The following is a 20,318-nucleotide window of genomic DNA, read 5'->3' on the forward strand; positions in this document are numbered from 1 at the left end:
GGGAGAGTTTGTGAGGGGAGAGTGCGGGAGGGGAAAGTGTGTGAGGGGAGAGTAAAAAGAAAGTAAGTAGAGTGAACAGAAAGTTTTAGCTTGACACTGTAAGCTAATATTTATGACTCTAGGTTTTTTTGTCATATAAAAGGCTGCCAGAGAATCATTTTAGTTTCCTACTCTTAACTGTCGAGCTACGAATGACCTGATATGCATTATATACCAGCGAACGACAGATTTCACAATGCTCAAGAGAAGCCCATCACACCAAAATGTTACACGCTTTCACGGTTAACTTTTTTCCCCCTCTTTCTTTTCTCTTTTCTTTTACTTTTTTAAATTCTCCTCAGCCAAAGGTTTATATGCTATGGACTTTGGATCCCAGTGTAGCCCGATAGGATAATGTAGGACTGCTTAATGTATGAGGTATAACGTCATATCTCTTAACGTACTTTGAGGCATTCTGAGAAGGTGGAAGGCATGATTATCACAGAACGAAGAAAGACAGACAAAGATACGAGGAAGAATATCTACTCGTGTTCCTTGTAGCGCTGTAACAGTGATAATAATGGGTTTAGTGATATCTCTAGATGGGTTCTGAGAGCTGTAGTGTGTAATAGTCGGGTTGAGGATGGAGATGGAAGTTGTACAGAGAGGATGCTGTAGAATGAAGAAATTACACTGTGTTAATTGGATGCCAACTGTGAAGGGTGAAAAGAATGATTAGCGAGTGTCTTGTCTTGATAATGTCGTGTTTATATACAAATAAAAATAAATAAATAAACAAATAAAGAAATATATAAGTATATATTATATAGATATATGCAGTTTATACATTAAGTTTACAGGATATCTTTTAGTGTACCTTTTAAGCCTTTTACCCACCCTATGGCAGGCAAAAATACATTTCTAAATTAATTTCCACAGGCGCAATGGTCCAGCGCCGCTCATGGCCAGTATGCGGCGTTCCTGAGAGGCTCCTTCCCAGCTCTTGAAGCAGGAAGGAGCTGACACTTGGAAGGACACACACATCACTGAGTCGCGGAAGTTGATCCAGTGTGCTATGGCGACAAGACCTATCCATCTCCAGACGTCGATGCCCGGAGTGCAGAGTGACTGACACAAAAACCATCTTCAAGCCTGCACTTGCCACCAGACTTGCTACTCCACGCCACCTTCCCTCATGTGATATAAAGACCGAGAAGTATGGGTGACTGAAACTGAACAAAGGGCAAGTGAGTTGGGTGAGGGATACAAAAAAGCCTTCAAGACCGTCTGTCACCACGTGTCACCGAACTCGCTACTCAGCGCCGCCCTCTCATATGTAGTTCAAAGGCCGAGAAGTGGATTATGGAGCAAGCAGTCAAGGTCTCGGTGTTCAAAATGTGACCCACTCGCCCTCAGTCATGTTGATGAAAGGCCGAAAAGCGTGAGTGATTGCAAATGAATTAGTGGCAAGTTAATCCAGGTCTGAATGTCCAAAATGTAAGGCACAATGGGTCCCCTCCGAGCCTTTAGTCGTCCCTCTCACACAGCCGGGCCTGGGCAATTCGCCAGCTCTGCCAGTCCTTATAGCCCCACCCAGAGGTACTCCACCCAACACCGTTCCTGCTGCACCCACAGTGCCCTCTCCCTCCCGCATCACCACCCCGGCACGACCTTTCCGAACCTCTACAGCTCTGTTTATGCCACTGATCCCCTGCGAGGGAGTCTGGGGACCTCTTCAGCTACCCTACAGCCATGTCTCATCCACATTAAGAATAAGCTGCTACCCCCTGGAGAGACAACGGAGGAGTCTCACCATTGTCTCTCCACTCAGCAGGGGAGGAGTGAGGTTGGAGGGCAGGGAGAGAGGGAGGAGGGAGATCAGAGGGAGGAGGGAGATCAGAGGGAGGAGTGGAGAGGATGGAGCTTGCAAGACGAAAGGGAGTGGAACAGCAGTGAGGAGTGTCAGTGGAAGAAAGACAGGGACAGACAAAAGTGGAAGGGAGTTAGTGGGGAGGCCAAGAATAACAACAGCAATGGACAGCATGACGACAAGTGGCCTAGAAAATATGTGGCGGGGTGCAAACGAAGCAGGGAGGAAAGTGATTATTCAGAATCTAAGAGAGAGGAGAGTCCGTGGAAGAAAAGCCGGAACAGTTATAAGTGGAAAAACAACAGTAAAGAGAGCTGCAAGTGGAAGAAAAGTGTTGATGCCTTAGAGTGGAAAAGGGGGGAATACAGTGTCGATGAAGATGACAGATTTAAGTGGAAGAAAGATGATAACACTCCAGAACAGCGCCTTTCCCCCGTTGTCAAGGAAGATGAGCCTTGTACCTCGGGAATGTCGTTGTCGAAAAGGGGGACATACTGTGCTGGTAGAAAAGATGAGCTGAAGTGGAAGAAAGATGATGCTACTTCGATTCAGCGTCTTTCCCCCGTTGTCAAGGAAGATGAGCCTTGTACCTCGGGGATGTCCTTACTGTTCCCCCTGACTGACGACGAGGATGAGGAAGTGGGGAGAGAAGGCAGGGCTGCGAGAGGGAGCGAACAAGAGACCTGGCCCATATCTGACATTGTTGAAACCGAGGACGAGGAAGGGGTGGAACAAGAATCTCAAGAACGCTGTGACGGTGAGGGAGATGCTTGTAGTGTGGACTGTTACGGTGCTGATGGGTGTTATGTAGTCAAAGATCATGACACTCGAGGACTTTGTGACGGGGAAGGTGACGCCAGTGTTGTGAACTATTGCGGTGGTGACGGGTGCCGTGTAGAAAAGAATCGGGACTGTCAAGGACGTGATGGGAAGGGTGACGCTGGTACTGTGGACTGTTACGGTCAGGAATGTCAAGGACGTTGTGACGGGGAGGTGGCTGACGCTAGTGCAGTGAACTGCTACGGTGGTCACAGGTGTGGTGTTGTCAAAGTTAACGGCGTGCACACCTCCCCTGAACCAGATCTAGTCAACATAGTGATTACGCATGAGGGGCAGCAGCAGCAGCAACAGTCAGGCGGTGGGGCAGAAAAAGACCCCAGGGGAGAGGACAGCTGTGGGCCCAGTGAATCAGACTGTTTGGCAGGCGGCAGGCAAGACGGGAGGGTTAATTCACTCTCTGTCATCTCTGCCCGTGCCGCTGAGACTCTGCAAGTGAAGGGAGTGGAGGGGAGAGATAATGGTGAGAATGAGACAAGGGAGGAAAGGAGGGAAGAGGAGGAAGAGGAAGAGGGGGAGGAGAGTGGAGAGGGGGATGGGAGGAGGGGAGAGGAAGAAGATTCTCCCCGTGATGGACCCCGTGCGACCCAACGACTCCGGCCACGTAGCTACAGGTGAGCATGTTCTTTGACTCATTTAGAAGTCTTTATCACACCCATGTCCTCAATTTAACCTACATATGCTAAACAACACGTGTGACTGATATAGTACCTCTGAGGGAGTGAAGTGATGATGCATGATGGGAAAATACACAAAACAACGTGGTGGAGCAGTGCCAAGACAGTGAATATGTGACGAAAAATGAGTTCATCCAGAGGACCTTGTATGTTTTGACAGTAGAAAAGCTTATGCCTTTGTGTTAATTCTTTCGCTACGATGACATCTTTGACGTATCCTCCTCCTTTTATCTTATATTTTATCTTTGGGATCTCTAGACATTTATATTTAACTTAGGAGAGCCTTTTCGAGCTAGAGAGTTTGGATACAACCTTCACTAATTCCCTGGCAAAAATGGGGCTCTCGGAACCTCAATATAAGTTTTACATTCACAACTATTTAGTACTACGATGACTTTATAGTCCATGCTTGCTACCACCAGACGACTTTACCCCCCCCCCCCAAAAAAAAAAGACCCTCTCATACTGAAGATGTTAAAATATTTCCATGAATTCTTGTGATATAGATTTTTTTTTTTTTTTTGACATCCTAGCTCTCCCGGAGAAGGTTACTCAGGAAAAACCTCTTGTAGTGAAGTGTCAGGAAAAAATAAGATAAACCACTCCACTCTGATGATGTATTTTTGAGTTATCTTACTATCTCCTACGGTTTTAATTCAGATTAAAAAAGACCCCGGAAAAGCAGGCGTTTGATCTAACATTCATCATCTCCTACACAATTTGGGGTCTATCCTAAGTTTTATCAAATCATCTGGGGGGAAGCAGGAATAAAAAAAACAAAAAACAAAACAAAACAAAACAAATGAACAAGAACGTCATCGGTCTGCATGGGTTAATCATTAGGTGTCAGGACGTCTCATTTATTTACCTAATTTATTTTATTTCGTTAACACCATACCATTTAAATCAGCTTAGGAAGTACTGTAGGTCCTTTATTGGACTGACTGACTACGCTAATATGAAGGCAACTTTTGTTTTTCGCACTTCCTACCTCCGCATCCCCAGACAATTTAGTCACGCCTATATTACCCAGCCAGCAGCGCCCATCGATAATTGCTCTGAGCAGGATAGACAAATATAGATATTATAACAACTTTTGAAACGAGCGATTAATATTAGGTATAATACATGATGATGATGATGATGATATTGATGATGAAGATGCGTACTGCGTGCATCCAGTTCAGATTACACTATACTACTACTACTACTACTACTACTACTGCCACTACTACCACTACTACTATTACTACGACCAGTTAATATTTTTCATAATTCTGCTCCACTGTTCAATCTAATATTTATAGAGTTATGAAGTCCCTCATGCTTTTTAAAGGTAAGATAAAATATTCGTATTACAAGCACAAGCACCCGCTACGCCTGCGAAAGCCTTTGCTCTGGCAGGACCATGAACTGAGATTGCCTAGAAGCACAAAAGTGACCAAAACACCCCCTCAGAGGACATTAATCTCCTCTCTCTCTCTCTCTCTCTCTCTCTCTCACACACACACACACACACACACACACACACACACACACACACACACACACACACACACACTGACTGATAAACTGCAAAACTCAACGCACCTTCCTACTCACATTTCAACAACGAAGACATACCAGGAGCACAACCAAATCACCGCCTCAGAGGACGCCAATCTGGACTGAACTGGGAATGTCTGATACTGGCCTCTCATTGGTGGCATCTGTAAAGTATTGTAAAAAAAAAAATCAGATTTCGGATTTCCGTTACACACACACATACATACATACATACATACATACAAACTCGGCTTCAGCTGTGGAGTAGATGAAACACGATATGTTGTAGATATTCAAGAACTTGCAGAGAGAGAGAGAGAGAGAGAGAGAGAGAGAGAGAGAGAATCTTCAGCAGACAGCCTGGCCACATCAACTGTCGCGCTGTCTGTTCATCACTACCTTCTATTCTCTCTCTCTCTCTCTCGCCAGCTGGGTCTGTTTCTGTCCGCCCGGCAAGTGTCGTCATTTTTATACTGAGGTGTGGGGGGGGGGAGACGGTGGTAGTAGTTGTTGTAGTAATGGTAGTAGCAACAGCAGTAGCATTTGTAGTCACTGGTTCATTGCTGCCCGGAATCTTTCGATCCGGCAAGCATGTTGATAAGTTCCGCATGTTTGTCTGTCCGTCTTTTTTTTGTTTTGTTTTGTTTTTGTCTGTGTTCTACGGGTCACAGTTTTTCGCCAATTGTTCTGAGAAAAAAAAATCAGAAGGTAGATATTCACAAACCCTGGAAACCTATTGTTTTTCATCAGAAGCGGTCAAAGGCCCTGGGCTGGGTGGGGGGTTGAATCCATATCTTTAACATGGGGCAAATTTTCAAATATTCATATCTCCGTCAACTCTCATCGGATCTTTATGCAATTTTATAAAGACATAGAGGGTGGTAATATCTAACGTCAGACACACTCGGATCCATCTGGCAAGCGCTCTGGCTATGGCATTTTCATCTGAATGTGAACCCAGTGGACTGCAGGATGAAAATGCCCTTCTGCAGTCCATCATCCTCCTTTCCATGGATGGGAAGGGGGGGCGGAGGTACTTGTATAACCGGGCAATTGATCCGTCCGGCTACATCGGCGCCAGCACATGAAGGCATCCCTCTCCATCACCGAGGGGATGTTGATGGAGGGCTATACAAGGATGGGGGAGGGAGGAGGTGGAAAACAGTAGAGTGAGATAAATGAATATGAATTTTGAGATGGATATTCAAGATAAAATGGCAGACGGGGGATCCATAGTGTAATTCATAAGATAAGAATAGGCAGTGCGATTAGTGAAATGAATCAAATGGCAGAAGTAGATGAACAACCGGAATGGTGGCTGTGGGGCGGTGGAGGTGTGGTTCAGGATTGATATGAGTGGGGTAATTCATGCAAAAACGATAGTGAGATTGGCAGTGGGACGGAGGAAGAGTAATTCAAGGTTGATGTGAGTGAGGATGAGGAGACGATAATGGGGTTATGACACGTGATTCATACGGTATAGACTGATCAACAAATAAGCTTATCTTGAAATAAGGTGACTGGGTTCCTAAGAGTTTCAATGATTTTTATTTATTTGTGTTTTTTGTAAATATACTGTAAGCACTTCCCTGGGACGCCTGTCTGTTTGTTTTTAACTCTGCCTATTATAAGAGACCTGTTTTGAGATGAAAATGAACATCTCTCACACGGGGATAAGAACAGCCTCCCGATCCCTCTGCTGCACGAGTGAGTTATCCTAAATGGAGGTAACAGGAATACACACTTGTAGTCAGGCATGTACAGTAGACAGGTATTTATGTGTACATACACACACACACACACACACACACACACACACATATATATATATATATATATATATATATATATATATATATATCATCTCATCAGCTGTTTGAGTGTCCACAGCAGTACTGGCCTATCCCGACCGAAGTCGGGACGATACAGCCAATGTATCTCTACCAAGTGGCTTAGGCTGTCTGGTAGAGATTGTATGTAGGGTGAGAAGTGCTTGTAAGTGTAACTGTAGTGTTGTAGTGGCTTTGGATGTGTGTGTAGTCTGTGAACCAAGTGTAATCGGCCCGCGCAAGCCCACTGGGTGCAAGCTTACTTTATAGTAAGCGACACTGGCTCAACCACAGCACCCCTGGTGTCCGCCAATGCAGTACATGGCCGGGTGAACACTCTCAAAGTTTATTACCCTGGCTCACCCGTGTACGAAACGGACACTCTACCACTGTACCACAGAGGCTAATATATATATATATATATATATATATATATATATATATATATATATATATATATATATATATATATATATATGTATATATATATATATATATATATATATATAAACCCGTGTACGAAACGGACACTCTAACACTGTACCACAGAGGCTCATATATATATATATATATATATATATATATATATATATATATATATATATATATATATATATATATATATATATATGTGTGTGTGTGTAAAGGAAGAGAGAGAGAGAGAGAGAGAGAGAGAGAGAGAGAGAGAGAGAGAGAGAGAGAGACAGACAGACAGACAGACAGACAGAAGGGGCAGACAAAAATGAAAGACATGAGGTACCAAAAATCAAGACACACACACACACACACACACACACACACACACACACACACACACACACACACACACACACAGATTCACGGTATTCCAGCCAAGTTTCACAGAAGTTGGCACAAACACTGACTTCAGGAGCTTTACGAGCGAGATGAGGCGCTTCAGGTCGACTCCCGTGCTTTCATTCAGGCCTGGGACGGGCAATGTGGCCGGGTTTCAGCTTCAGGTGGAAAAAGGAAGCCTGGGGATGGAAACTACTACAGGAAAATACTGCGGAACCTAGGCCTGTAACTCCTCTTCCTCAGCGATTTATTTTTGGATATGGCTGGTTAATACCCTTTGCACGTAATTAATGCAAAGTATGACAATCGTAAGGACTGAAGCACCATAGAAGAGAACAGAAATGAGTTGTAAACAAAGTAAAGAAGAGAACAGAAATGAGTTGTAAACAAATTAAATCGCTTAGGAAAAGGTGTTAGGAAGCTTCCTTAACCGACGACAATACGTGCCCTAAACTAGGAAGGTCACCGTAGCTGAACTTTTTAATGTTTTTTTTTTTTTCTGGCTTACCTTAAGACGATTAAATTCAGCTCCTAGAAACTAACCCCAGAGAAAATGGTAAAGATTATTTCAACTTATATATTGGGCAAAGAAAATAAGCAACATAAGGCAAAGTGCTGCATGGGAGGCAATATGCGAAATAAATCGCTTAGGAAAAGGCGTTAGGAATCTCCTAATGCCACACAGAATACGATCCAATGATTTTCAGAGTCCACATGAAGAACAGGAGGTGCTACAGGGCTTCTATTGGCCATTGTACACAATATTAACTGTATTATGTAGCGTGGTGTTGCATACTAGGAGGTACAGTGAAGTGCTGGTGTGTCAGTGTATCTTAAGCCTTTGTTTCGACTCATATGGATTTATGGACGAATTTTATGTGCTTTGGTGATTTCGTTACGTCTTTTCCTCGGAGTTTTTTTTGTATTTTTTTTAATGTGTCCTACTCCAGGCATAGGTCCAAGAGCCCATTCCCTGAGGCTCAGCAGCCCTTCTATGTGCTAAACCCTTCCACATGTCACCACTTCGGCACTAACACCCACCGTCCATATTGAATACGTGATATGCTGTCTCATACAGGACTAGTGTACTAGTATTATAAGGGATGTTTTAACGACACGTTGGCGGCACATATGGTAGATTATTAAAGTCTTCTCTAACGATATTCAAATCCTTAAATTGTTCCCATTCCCAGCCGGGATTCGAACCCGCGTCCACGGGGATAGCAGACCACCTTTCTACCAACTTGACCACAACATCTTCTTGTATGGTCCTGATGCAAACTGCTTTATGTTGATATTAAAGTGATATAAACAGCATACAAGATAGTGTTAAGGTGTAATGTTAAGGTGTAAAGTTAAGGTGTAATATGTAAAATAAACCGCTGGAGAACACGTGCAACGGGGCAACCAGCGCCACCTAAAATGCGGCCTTTACTTTTGCAATTAATGGCGTCACTGTCTCGCTCCATTTTCTCGAAGAATGAGAGACTCTGTTCTAAAGATAGTCCAGATGCATCTCAAAGTGGGGAGAGAGAGAGAGAGAGAGAGATGCATGTAAAGACTGTGTGTGTGTGTGTGTGTGTGTGTGTGTGTGTGTGTGATCGTCTTGGCTATTATGGTCCGGCTCTGAAACTTCCCTCTTACTTCCTGGATAAAAAAAAACAAATCAGAATAATGACAGGGAAATAGTCATAAGCTATTTTTTTTTTTTTTTTACATGACGGACTTGGCACCTTGGACAACTTGAATATTAAATCAGTTACATGGAATTCCGTGACTTCGCAATGAGATAGAAATGCGTCTCCTTGGTTACTAGTCAAATTAAATCTCCAGTCTTAGTACACTTGGCCATAGATGGGCCGAAAGGGGTTAGAGATCTTCATCAGGCCAGAAAAAACGAACTAGAATCTAACTGACAACGTTTAAATATACTAAGCTGAAAGGGGGCTATGAATACTAAAAAAAAACAACAACAAAAAAACATGCTGCAGAAGGATAAGGTGTTAAAAAAAGAAAAGAATAATCCATAGCCAAACTGACCTTTCATTCTGACTACACTTGACCATTTTGCGCCAGGTAAGGACAAACGCGGTGTAGTGAATCTTGCTACACGAATCTTGCTATACTGAATCTTGCTCCCCTGCTGATCGCTGCCAGACGTACGATATAAGGGGTTACGTCAGAGTGTCACGTGGTTTGGCCTTAGTGTGTAAAAATGTCCTACTGTTGACGTTCGTGTTCTTTGCGTCCATTGAGTGCTGGTGAATATGTTGAGCCGAAATATTGGTGGCAGAGGAAGCTTCGTGGCACCCTTACATTAGCGATTTATTTTGCATACTTCCCCCTGCCGTTCTTCTGCATGTTGCTTATATGGCTTTATTATCGACGGTTTGCATCAGCACCTTTCAAGAGGGTACTGAACCGTAATGTGCTGAATAAATCACTTAAGAGGAGGTGCGGCGGGATATCCAGTGCTACTCAAAATACAGGCAACAGGTAGATGCAAACACAAGGGCAGTTGAGAGACTATAAATATCTCAGCAAACACATGGCCTGTCAGACAAACACTTGGACAAACACACAGATAAAAGGACTCCCCAAACACAGACAACTAGACATCCATACACCTTGAAAAATACACAGCTAAAAAGATACACAGCATTACAAGCACACAGCAAGACAGACGCACAGCTAGACAGACGCACGGCTAGACAGACACAGGGAAAGACAGACAGACAAATGGATAACTAGATAGATACTGAGAGGAGGTATTTTAGGTTTGATACTGACGTAAACAAATCGAAGAATATTCAGCATTTTAAGCAACCGGAAGTATAAAATGTCTGGCAAGGAAAACTAAATGCTCCGAAGTTCAAACACGCACACATGCACGCGCACAAGGACACACACACACACACACACACACACACACACACACACACACACACACCACGCATGTGTGTGTGTGTGTGTGTGTGTGTGTGTGTGTGTGTGTGTGTGTGTGTGTGTGTGTGTGTGTGTGTGTGTGTGTGTGTGTGTGTGTGTGTGTGCTTGACTGTGACGTAAGATGTTTTGCATCTGGGCAACTCATGAACAGGCTGCCAGATTATGTTCAGGGTCGAAGCACAATGAGAGAGAGAGAGAGAGAGAGAGAGAGAGAGAGAGAGAGAGAGAGAGAGAGAGAGAGAGAGAGAGAGAGAGAGAGAGAGAGACAGACAGACAGACAGACAGACAGAACAACAATCGCACACTGTTCCCTCTTCTTCTGAAAGTAGTTCCTCCTGAAGAGAGAGAAGAATCTAGGCATTTCTAGATATCCAGTGAGAGAGAAAGAAGGAAGGAAGGAGGGAAAGAAGGAAGGAAAGAAGGAAAGAGGGAAGGAGGGAAGGAAGGAAAGAAAGAAGGAGGGAAGGAAGGAAAAGAGAGCTATAACACAATCTTTTCCTCCTACAGACAGTTCCTGCTGACGAGGGAGCGAAGGAGTCGAGTATTCCTGAAGGCACGAAGTCGGGAGCTGGGCAGGTGGTTTGTCACGCACTTCACGCACCCCTACCCCTCCAAGGACCAAAAGGACCAGCTGGCGGCACGTACTAGTATGACCAGGAACCAGGTATTTGACACATTATTATTATTATTATTATTATTATTATTATTATTATTTGTAGGAGAGGAGGTTATTTTTGATTTGTGGTAGGGGTGAGTGTGGCTGACAGAGACATTTATTTTAGTATTTGTGAATTTGTCATTAGTGTATTTGTGATTTTAATGTTTGTGACTTCGTGGTGGTATTTGCGATTTTATTTCTTGGTGTTTGTTTTCGTGTTATTATTTTCTTTTTTTTTGGGGGGGAAGCTTGGGATTTTGGGAGGTGAGAATTTGTGGTTTAGATATTGGGGTGTTTGTGACTTTTGGGTTTATAAGATTTTTTTTTTTTTTTAAGGGGGGCTTGTCTTCATTTTGCAATAGTCTTACTCATGTCATTTATTTTTATTTTTTTCGGAGAGGCGCTATTTGTTATTTGACAGGGATACTTGTGTGTGTGTGTGTGTGTGTGTGTGTGTGTGTGTGTGTGTGTGTGTGTGTGTGTGTGTGTGTGTGTGTGTGTGTGTGTGTTGAGGAATATCGGGGACCTTGTTTTCTCGGGAGCCTGGGATTTTGTTTTTAAATTACTTCTAAATTTGTATTGAAAAGGAATTGTGATTTTTTTTTTCGTCAACCGAGAAAAAACGTGTCATAGTAAATGAACTAAGTCAATAAATATATGAGGACTATTAGAAGGGGCGTTAAGGTAAGTAAGAGTGACAAGACGGCCGTACATCAAATGGCAGTGAACGTGTGTGAGTGTGAGGCAAGGAGGAAGTGTGACTCCCGGGTGCTCTCTCACTGCTACCGCTCTCGTCACAACCCTAAACACGTCCACGGCGCTGACTGGGGTAGGGGGTGGATGAAGGGGGAGAGGCGGGGGAAGGGGGAAAGGGGAGATATGTAGGAGTGGGAGCTACTAAGGCAACACCAAGCCATATTATACTCTCGCGTGGACTAGCTTACCTTTGCACTGTCAAGGATGAAGGTTCGCCTGCTATTCCACTGCATCTACTTCACAATTAAGTCATGTACGTCGCTTTCCTCTCTGACGCATCATGTCAGACAGAATCAACTATGGACAATGAAAGCACACCAGGTCCCTCTAAGCTTAGGAATATTAGCGAGCAGAGGAAAGCAATAAAATAGAAGAGGAGAAATACAAGAACTTTCGCCTAAGTTTACTCTTCCACGTCACTATACATGTTTCACCTTGACTCAGATTTTGGTTCTTCTGCAGTGTATTTACGTAGCTCAGAGTCAGAACAAAATAATACTACGACTCTACATCCTCTTCATAGCGATTGTTCATTCTAGCATCATATTATAGTGTTGATCTAATACTATAATTCAACATTCAAAATGGAGAAGTAGCAGTTATAGGTCAAGTCAGAGTAAAAAGTTTGCATCATTATCATAAAAGAGGATAATGAGGTGTATTGTGCAGAATAAATAGATGAGGAAAAGGTGTTACGAAGTCTGCAAAAGCAAATGGAACAAATTACTAAAGTTGTCCAGACAGTGAGAGGCTGAATGAAGCAAGCGGGTAGATATAATTAGTATGACGCATATTGCATAGGCAAGGAGAGAGAGAGAGAGAGAGAGAGAGAGAGAGAGAGAGAGAGAGAGAGAGAGAGAGAGAGAGAGAGAGAGAGAGAGAGAGAGGCAAAACAATGGTATAAATGAGTCGAAAAGAGTTTTGTGTGATGAGAAGTTGGCAAGGTGTGTGTGTGTGTGTGTGCGTTAACTAGATATCTCTGTACTGTATGTGTGTGTTTGTGTGTATGTGTTTTAGCGTGTTATCCAAGTGTTCAAGTGGATATGTATGTAAGTATGTATGTATGTATTTGTGTGTCATGTAAGTGTGTACGTAGGTCCGGGAGGGTGTAGGTGGGGGTAGTTGGGTTTATTTGTAGCTCAGGCTTTGTGAATCGTGTGCGTATCCCTCTCGTGTGTGTGTGTGTGTGTGTGTGTGTGTGTGTGTTTCTTTGTTCATGTGAACGTATTTTTGTACACACACACACACACACACTTTACAAGCATCTCTCTCTCTCTCTCTCTCTCACACACACACACACACACACACACACACACACACACACACACACTTTACAAGCCTCTCTCTCTTTCTCCCTTACACACACACACACACACACACACACACACTTTACAAGCATCTCTCTCTTTCTCCCTCACACACACACAAAAACACACGCACACACACACACACACACACACACACACACACACACACACACACACACACACACACACACACACACACACGTTGCTGAGGGCACTAGATGAGCGTGTTTAGGACTGAGCAGAGCCTGTTTGACTAAGCATATTCTAATTTAAGCCTCCATCTAACTTGCTCCAACTATGCTCTATCTAACCCATTTTTACCCGCTCCAGTCTTATCCTTTTGACTTGGCTGAGTTCCTATGGCTGAAAAAGAAACAAAATTCCAGTGACGTGAAAATCTGCTACTGATTCATTCACTCGGTTAACACAAGGATTGGTTTTATGATTTGCATTTGTTGAAAGTATTCCTCCCTGCTTTTTCACCAAGTCCTTCAGCATTGGCAAAAACAGCCCGATTATACCATCACTCCAGGTTTGAATGAGACACCTGTAGCATTTCCTGGTATGGTTATAGATGTTTCGGTCTTCGCGCCTAAGTGGTGATATGTAAGGGTGTGTGTGTGTGTAATATTTTCAGTGAGCATTAGAGGACAGAAGTGCCTCAGGAAATGAATGCATAATACACCTACTTGTGAATGGCCATATATAACGGCAAAAATGTTAGGCATGTGAAATGAAGCCAGGATTCTGAGGGCGTGGATGATGTGTGAAAGACTGTAGCCCTTTTAACCTGACATGCGCTGATAATACACTCAGTCTCGCACTCTCTATTGCTTTTGTCTCTGGATCCTACTTTACCCCATCTTTACGCATTAAGAAACTCGGGGGTGATGTTGATAGTAGTAGTAGTAGCAGCAGTAGCAGCAGCAGCAGCAGCAGCAGCAGCAGCAGCAGCAGCAGCAGCAGTAGTAGTAGTAGTAGTAGTAGTAGTAGTAGTAGTAGTAGTAGTAGTAGTAGTAGTAGTAGTAGTAGCCCCTAGTTCATCTGAAACGTGAACCGGTGGACTGCAGGCTGAAGTTGCTATCATCCTGCGGTCCAGCTTCGGGGGGATGGGGAGGAAGTTGAGGGACATTTATATAGCCAGACAGTGAAGCCGACCAGTTATATCTGTGCCACCACATGAAGGCCCCTCTCTCGTTGATAAAAAATGAAGAGGACATTGCATAAGACGCGGTAACACGGATCCTTAGCTTGACAGAGGCATTTCCTGGAGTGAGCGAGCCTCGTTAAGGGAGTGAATGCGGACTGAGTATTTCCTGAGGGGAGAGTTGTGTTATGGGGCTGTGGTGGTGATGGGTGTTGTGTTACGGAGGTGTAGGGAGTGGCAGGGTGTTGATAGTAGGGTGGGGCAGGGTAGAGTGAGCCAGGGGAAGGGGAGAGTGAAGTGAGGCGAAGGCAGGGTGAGGCGGAGTGAGGGTAAGATGAGGTATGCTGAAGGTAGGGTGAGGAGTGAGTTGTGTTATGAGCTGGTGATGAGTGTTCGGTTAAGGGAGAGGCAAGGTGGGGGTAGAGTCACTAATCTTACACGTTACCAGTCTTGCGCCATCAATCCTTCATTTCACCAAGCTTATACGTCACTAATCTTACGTCACTACTCTTACGTCACTAATCATACGTCACTAATCTTACGTTATCAATCTTATATCACTTTTACACGTTACTACTCTTACACGTCACAAGTCTTACGTCACTGATCTTACGTCACCAGTCTTACGTCACTAATCTTACACGTCACCAGTGTTACGTCACTAATCTTACACGTCGCCAATTTTACGTGCAAGTCTTACGTTTCTTTAGCGTCTCTTACTTCACCATCCACCTACACTTCTCCTTGAGGGGGTAGGTGGGTCAGGTGGGGAGAGGCAGGTTGCGTAAGAGACAGGTGGGGGAGGGGTAGGCAGAGTGGAGTTAGGGTGAGGGGGGATGGAGGTATACGAGTAGTGAGGAGGGAGAGGCAGGGTGGAGGTAGAGTGAGGCAGGGTGAAGAAGAATGAGGCAGCGTGATGAAGGGTAAAGCAGGGTGGAGGTAGAGTAAGGCAAGGTGAGGCAGGGTAAAGGTAGAATGAGCCAGGGTGAAGGTAGAATGAGCCAGGGTGAAGGTAGAGTGAGGCAGGGTGAGGAAGGGTAAGGCAGGGTGGATGTAGAGTAAAGCAATGTGAATTAGGGTGAACGTAGAGGGAGGGAGGATGTAGCAGGGTGCGGATGAGTAAGGCAAGGGGGAAGGTGGAGCAGGGTAAGGCAGGGTGGAACACATTAAGACAGGATGAAGCAAAGTAAAGCATACTGAGGTAAGGGTGAGGCAGAGTACAGGAAAGGAGATTACTATAATATGGGGTATTATGAGGCAGTGTGCGGCAGAGAGACAGGGTGAGGCGAGGCAGAAGTAGAGTGAGCAAAGTGAGGCAAGGTGAGGCAGGGTGGGGAAGGGTGAGGATGGGAGAGGTAGAGTGAGGCAGGGTGAGGAAAAGTGCAGCAGTGTGTAGACAAACTAAAATAAGTGGGTATAGGGCACGTTTGCTGTGTTTTTTAGGTGCACTCGGCAATTTGAGGCAGCTTGAGGTAGGGTTGGCTAAACTGAGGCAGGGTGAGGCAGGGCTGAGGCAAAGTGAACCAAAGTTAGGATAGTATGAGACAAGCAGGGTGAAGCGGAGAACAGAGGAAGTGAAGACAGCGTGAGGAAGGGTTAGTCAGGATTGAGGAGGGATGAGGAAGTCGGAGGTAGGAATGGCTAGTGTGAGGTAGTGTGAGGTAATGTGAAGTAGGGTTGGTCAGGGTGAGGCAAGTGTGAAGAAGGTGAATCTGGGTGAAGGAGGATTAAGTAGGATGAAACAGGGAAGAAGCAAGTGAGGCAGGGTGAGGCAGGATTGGATAGGACTGGACAGGGTAAGGCAGGGATAAGTAGTGTAAGGAAGACTGCTTCAGAGATAAGTGAAGTAGGGTGTGGCAGGGACAGGCAGGGTAAGACAAAACCAGATAGAGTGAGTCAGAGTGAGGTAGAGGTAATAAAGATAAGGAAAGGATGAGTAGCCTGAAGAAGAATAAGGCAGGGTGAGGCAGAGTGAGGAAGGGATGAAGAGCCCGAGGCAGGAAGAGAAAGGATTAGGCGGAATGTAGATACGAGGCAGGCAGAGATGGCAAGACACAGCAGGACTGGGCGAGGTTGCCAGGGTGAGGCAGGGGTAACAGGGTGGGGATGGGGTAGGCAGGGGTGGCGTGATGGAGAGAGAGGGCTGGTGTGACGTAAGGAGGGGCAGGGTGAGGCAGAGCGGGGCACAAATTGAAGAGAGGAAGGTGCATGGGGCTGAGGAAGGGTGGAGAGAGAGAGAAAGAAAGAGAGAGAGAGAGAGAGAGAGGGGGGGGGGCAAGGTGGGTGAAGTGAGGGCAGGGTGAGAGAGAGGGTGAGACTGGGTAGAAGGAAGAAGGTAAGGCAGGGTGGAAGGCAGGATTAGGCAGAGTGGGAAAGAGTAAAGTTGGGTGGGAGAGAGTGAGGCAGTGGGGGAGTAGGTGAAACAGAGTGGGAGATGGTGAGGCAGGGGAGAGAGAGGGGAGAGGCAATAGGAAAGGAAAAAAAAAATAAAGAGGACAGGAATGGCAGTGGCGAGGCAGAGGAAAGAGACAGAGTGAGGGGAGGGGCAGGAAAGACAGGGGATAGAGAGGCAGAGGGGAGAGGGAGTTAAATAGCAGGGGACTGAGGGGAGAGAGGGAGAGATAGGGGAGAATAAGGAGAGGGGAGAGGGAAGGCAGAGGCAAAAGGCAGGGAGAAAAGGATAGGGGTAGGGAGGAGCCAGATAAACAGTTAGGATAGAGGAATGAGTGAAGAAGAGTGGGAAAGGGGAAGAGGGATGAATGGGGCAGAGGGAGAGAGAAGGGAGAGGTAAGGAGAAGATGAGGAGACGTAGTAAGAGGGAGGGAAAGACAGGGAAGAAAGGAGAAGGAGGGAAAGACAGAGTAGGGAAGAGAGGAGGGGGATGGGCAAGGGAGAGGCAAAGAATGGGAGGGTGAGGCGGGGTAGAGGCGTGGGAGAGGAGGAGAAAGTCAGGCAGGGAGAGAAGATAGAGGGGCAAGCAAAAGAGGCTAGAGAGCGGAGCAAGGGTAGGGGCGAGAGGGATGGGTGAGGCAGGGAGGTAGAGAGGGATGGATCAGACAGGCACGGAGGAGATAGGTTAGGCAAGGAGGGAGGCAGGGAGGGTAGGCAGCAGCGTACGCCAGTCCACTGAGTGCGGGAAAGTGGTGGTGTGGTGGGGGCAGTCGTGGAGTGGGGGGTAGTGGTGGTGTGAGGACTGGTATGGCAGGAATGGTGGTGGTATGGAATGGTGTGGTGTTGTAGTATTGTGCAGCTATGTGGTGGTGTAAGTACAGTGATGTGATGGTGGAGAACTGGTGGTATGGTGTGGTGTGTTGGTGTAGCATGGTGTGGTGGTGTGGTGGTAGGGAGCAGTACTGGTATGATGGTGTGGTAGGAGGTAGTAGCGGTGGTGTGGTGGGGAGTAGTAGTGGTGGTGTGGTGGGGTTGGCGGAGTTCCAAGCCTGCACACAAATACTCCCAGGTGGTGACCGGGGACGACCACCACTGCACGCGGGGGTGGCAGGGGTAGGCTAGGGGCTAGGCGGGGGTAGGGAGAAGGGCAAGGAAGGGCGGGCAAGGGATAATCAGGGAGCAGATAGGGGAAAGGGTGGGCAATGGGAAGTCAGGAATATAGGCATGAAAGAGGGAGGATTAATTTGAGGAGGGTAGGCAGGGATGGGGAGGGTAAGTAAGGGCTGGGCAAGGTGAGGCAGAGTTGGGCAGAGTAAGGCAAGAGGGCACAAAGAGGGGACAGGGAGAGACGAGAGAGGCAGAGAAAGGGCAAAAATGAAGCAAAACAAACGAATGACATGAATAGGACAAGAGCAAGTCAAACAACGGAAAGAGCAATCAAAACAAGAGAAAGAACAAGCCATACAAGAGCAGAAACAAGTTAAACAAGAAGAAAAGCAAGTCAGACAAAAGCACGAGCAACTGAAAAAGGGGCAAGAATAAGTAAAAATGGGCAAGAACTGGACAGCAAGGACAATAACTGGCAAACAATGGCAATAACTGGCAGACAAGGGCAAGAATGGGCAAGGAAGGATAAGAATTGGGCAAACAAGTGCGAGAACTGAGCAAGCAAGAACAATGATTGGACAAATAATGGAAGAAAAGCACAAAGAAAACCCAGAGACATGTCATAAAATACCTGCTAATACCCAGTCCTGAGTGCATACATTATAGACTGTGGTTATCAGTGCACATTGGGTGATATGAAAAGGTGTGTGGCAAGTAGGAGGACTGCTGGACTTCAGGGAACGGATTATCAAGTATATGCTCTAAAAAAAAAAAAAAAAAAAAGACAAATAAGGAGGAGCATAAGATAAAAGGAACTAAAAAAAATTGATGGGCAAGAGGCAGGCCAAGGATGGGAAAGAAGGCAATTACAGGCGAACAAGAGGACCTAGAATTAATGCCTATGGACTGCACGGACGCTCAATAAGGTAGATAATCAGTGTCTGCTTCCATCCAGCCTTACATTAAAGCAGGAAATCAAGAATCCAATTTACACCCAAGTCCCCTGTGGTAATACTGGGTTAAATGGACAAGACGGAAACAAACTTCGTCCAGGAGTCTGACCGGCACGAAGAACGGAGCTCGAGGTTTTCCAGTTGCTAGCTAGATAAGTTATCACTACACTACCGCCCCCCCCCCCACTCACACATGGTTGAATGATGAAGAGTCTGACAGGAAGGGAGGGAGGGGTAGGGGGCAGGGGAAGGGAAACAAAACAGAGCAGGAGTAAGTGAGAGCCTAGCAGGGGGTAGGTAGGAAGGGAAGGAGGGAGGAAAAAAGAAGGAAGAGAGGGAGACAGGAGGAAGGGAGGGAAGAAGAGAAGGAGAAACTGAGGGGAAACGAAGGGAGGATAGGAAGCAAGGCGAGAAGGTCGAGGGAGGAAAGGAAGAGAGGCAAGAGAAAGGAGGTAAAAAGAGAGAGACTGAAGGAGAGAGGAGGAGGGAAAGTAAGGGTAAAAAGAAGGGGGAGGAGAGGTAGGAGAGTATGAGGGAAGAGAGGTAAGAGGAGGGAAGGCAAAAGAAGAGAGGAAAGAGTGAAGGAGAAGGGAGGTCAATGAGAACGAGGCAGAGGACAAGGATGAGGGGAGGGAGTGGAGAGAGAGGAGGGAGGGAAGGAGAGAAAGATGAAGGGAAAAGAGGTGGAGGAGAGGCGGAGGGGGGTGGGAAGGAATGGGGAACCTTCGAGGAATGATGGAAAAGTTGGGATTGGGGGACGGATTGGGGTGAGAAGAAGGAGACTGGCGGCAGGGAATGGGAGAGAGAGAGAGAGAGAGAGAGAGAGAGAGAGAGAGAGAGAGAGGAAGAAGCGGGGGAGAGAAAGGAGAGAGGGAAGGGAGGGAGGGAGGGAGTGAGGGGGGAGAGATAGAAAAGGGGAAGGGAATTTACAGGGTAGACAGGATGAGGCACGAACAAGCTGGAGACACTCTAGGCAAAGAAGAATGCGGAGAGAGAGAGAGAGAGAGAGAGAGAGAGAGAGAATTGGGATGTACTGTCAGGGAAGGAAGAGAAAGAGACATTGAGTTGGCTGAGAGGGACGGGTATAAACAAGACGCGGCAAGCAAAGTGAGTGTGTGTGTGTGTGTGTGTGTGTGTGTGTGTGTGTGTGTGTGTGTGTGTGTGTGTGTGTGTGTGTGTGTGTGTGTGTGTGTGTGTGTGTGTGTGTGTGTGTGTGTGTGTGAGAGAGAGAGAGAGAGAGAGAGAGAGAGGATTACTGCCCACATCGAGTAGCTCCTGTCCCCTCTATATTCCCTGCTACTAAAATAAGACAAGGATAGCAATGAATAAGAGATATTGCCCCACCACACCCACACGCCTGTCAGTCGAGGTGATTTACTACATGAGACTAGCGCTGTGGGCAGATCAGGAGTAGCACAGAGTTTTTACCCCACCGACTCTCAGCACCGCAAAACACGGGAAAACAATACCCCTCTTCGTCGCCCTCCCCTATTCGTCTCT

General features: G+C 45.9%; 1 protein-coding gene across 1 annotated transcript in view; it reads left to right on the top strand.

The window, feature by feature from the left end:
- Positions 1 to 1,486: 1,486 nt before the first annotated feature.
- The window catches only part of LOC145401077 (uncharacterized), a 34,133-nt gene continuing 15,301 nt past the window's right edge, over positions 1,487 to 20,318 (top strand). The window contains exons 1-4 of the mRNA XM_080273449.1: positions 1,487 to 2,254; positions 2,357 to 3,121; positions 3,185 to 3,300; positions 11,007 to 11,163. Coding sequence (XP_080129575.1) covers positions 1,487 to 2,254; positions 2,357 to 3,121; positions 3,185 to 3,300; positions 11,007 to 11,163 — 1,806 coding nt within the window. The remainder of the gene's footprint in view (positions 2,255 to 2,356; positions 3,122 to 3,184; positions 3,301 to 11,006; positions 11,164 to 20,318) is intronic.

Source organism: Coenobita brevimanus, chromosome 54, assembly GCF_032717465.1.
Source record: "Coenobita brevimanus isolate Jiangsu-jjx chromosome 54, ASM3271746v2, whole genome shotgun sequence".
NCBI classification, from domain to species: Eukaryota; Metazoa; Arthropoda; class Malacostraca; order Decapoda; family Coenobitidae; genus Coenobita; species Coenobita brevimanus.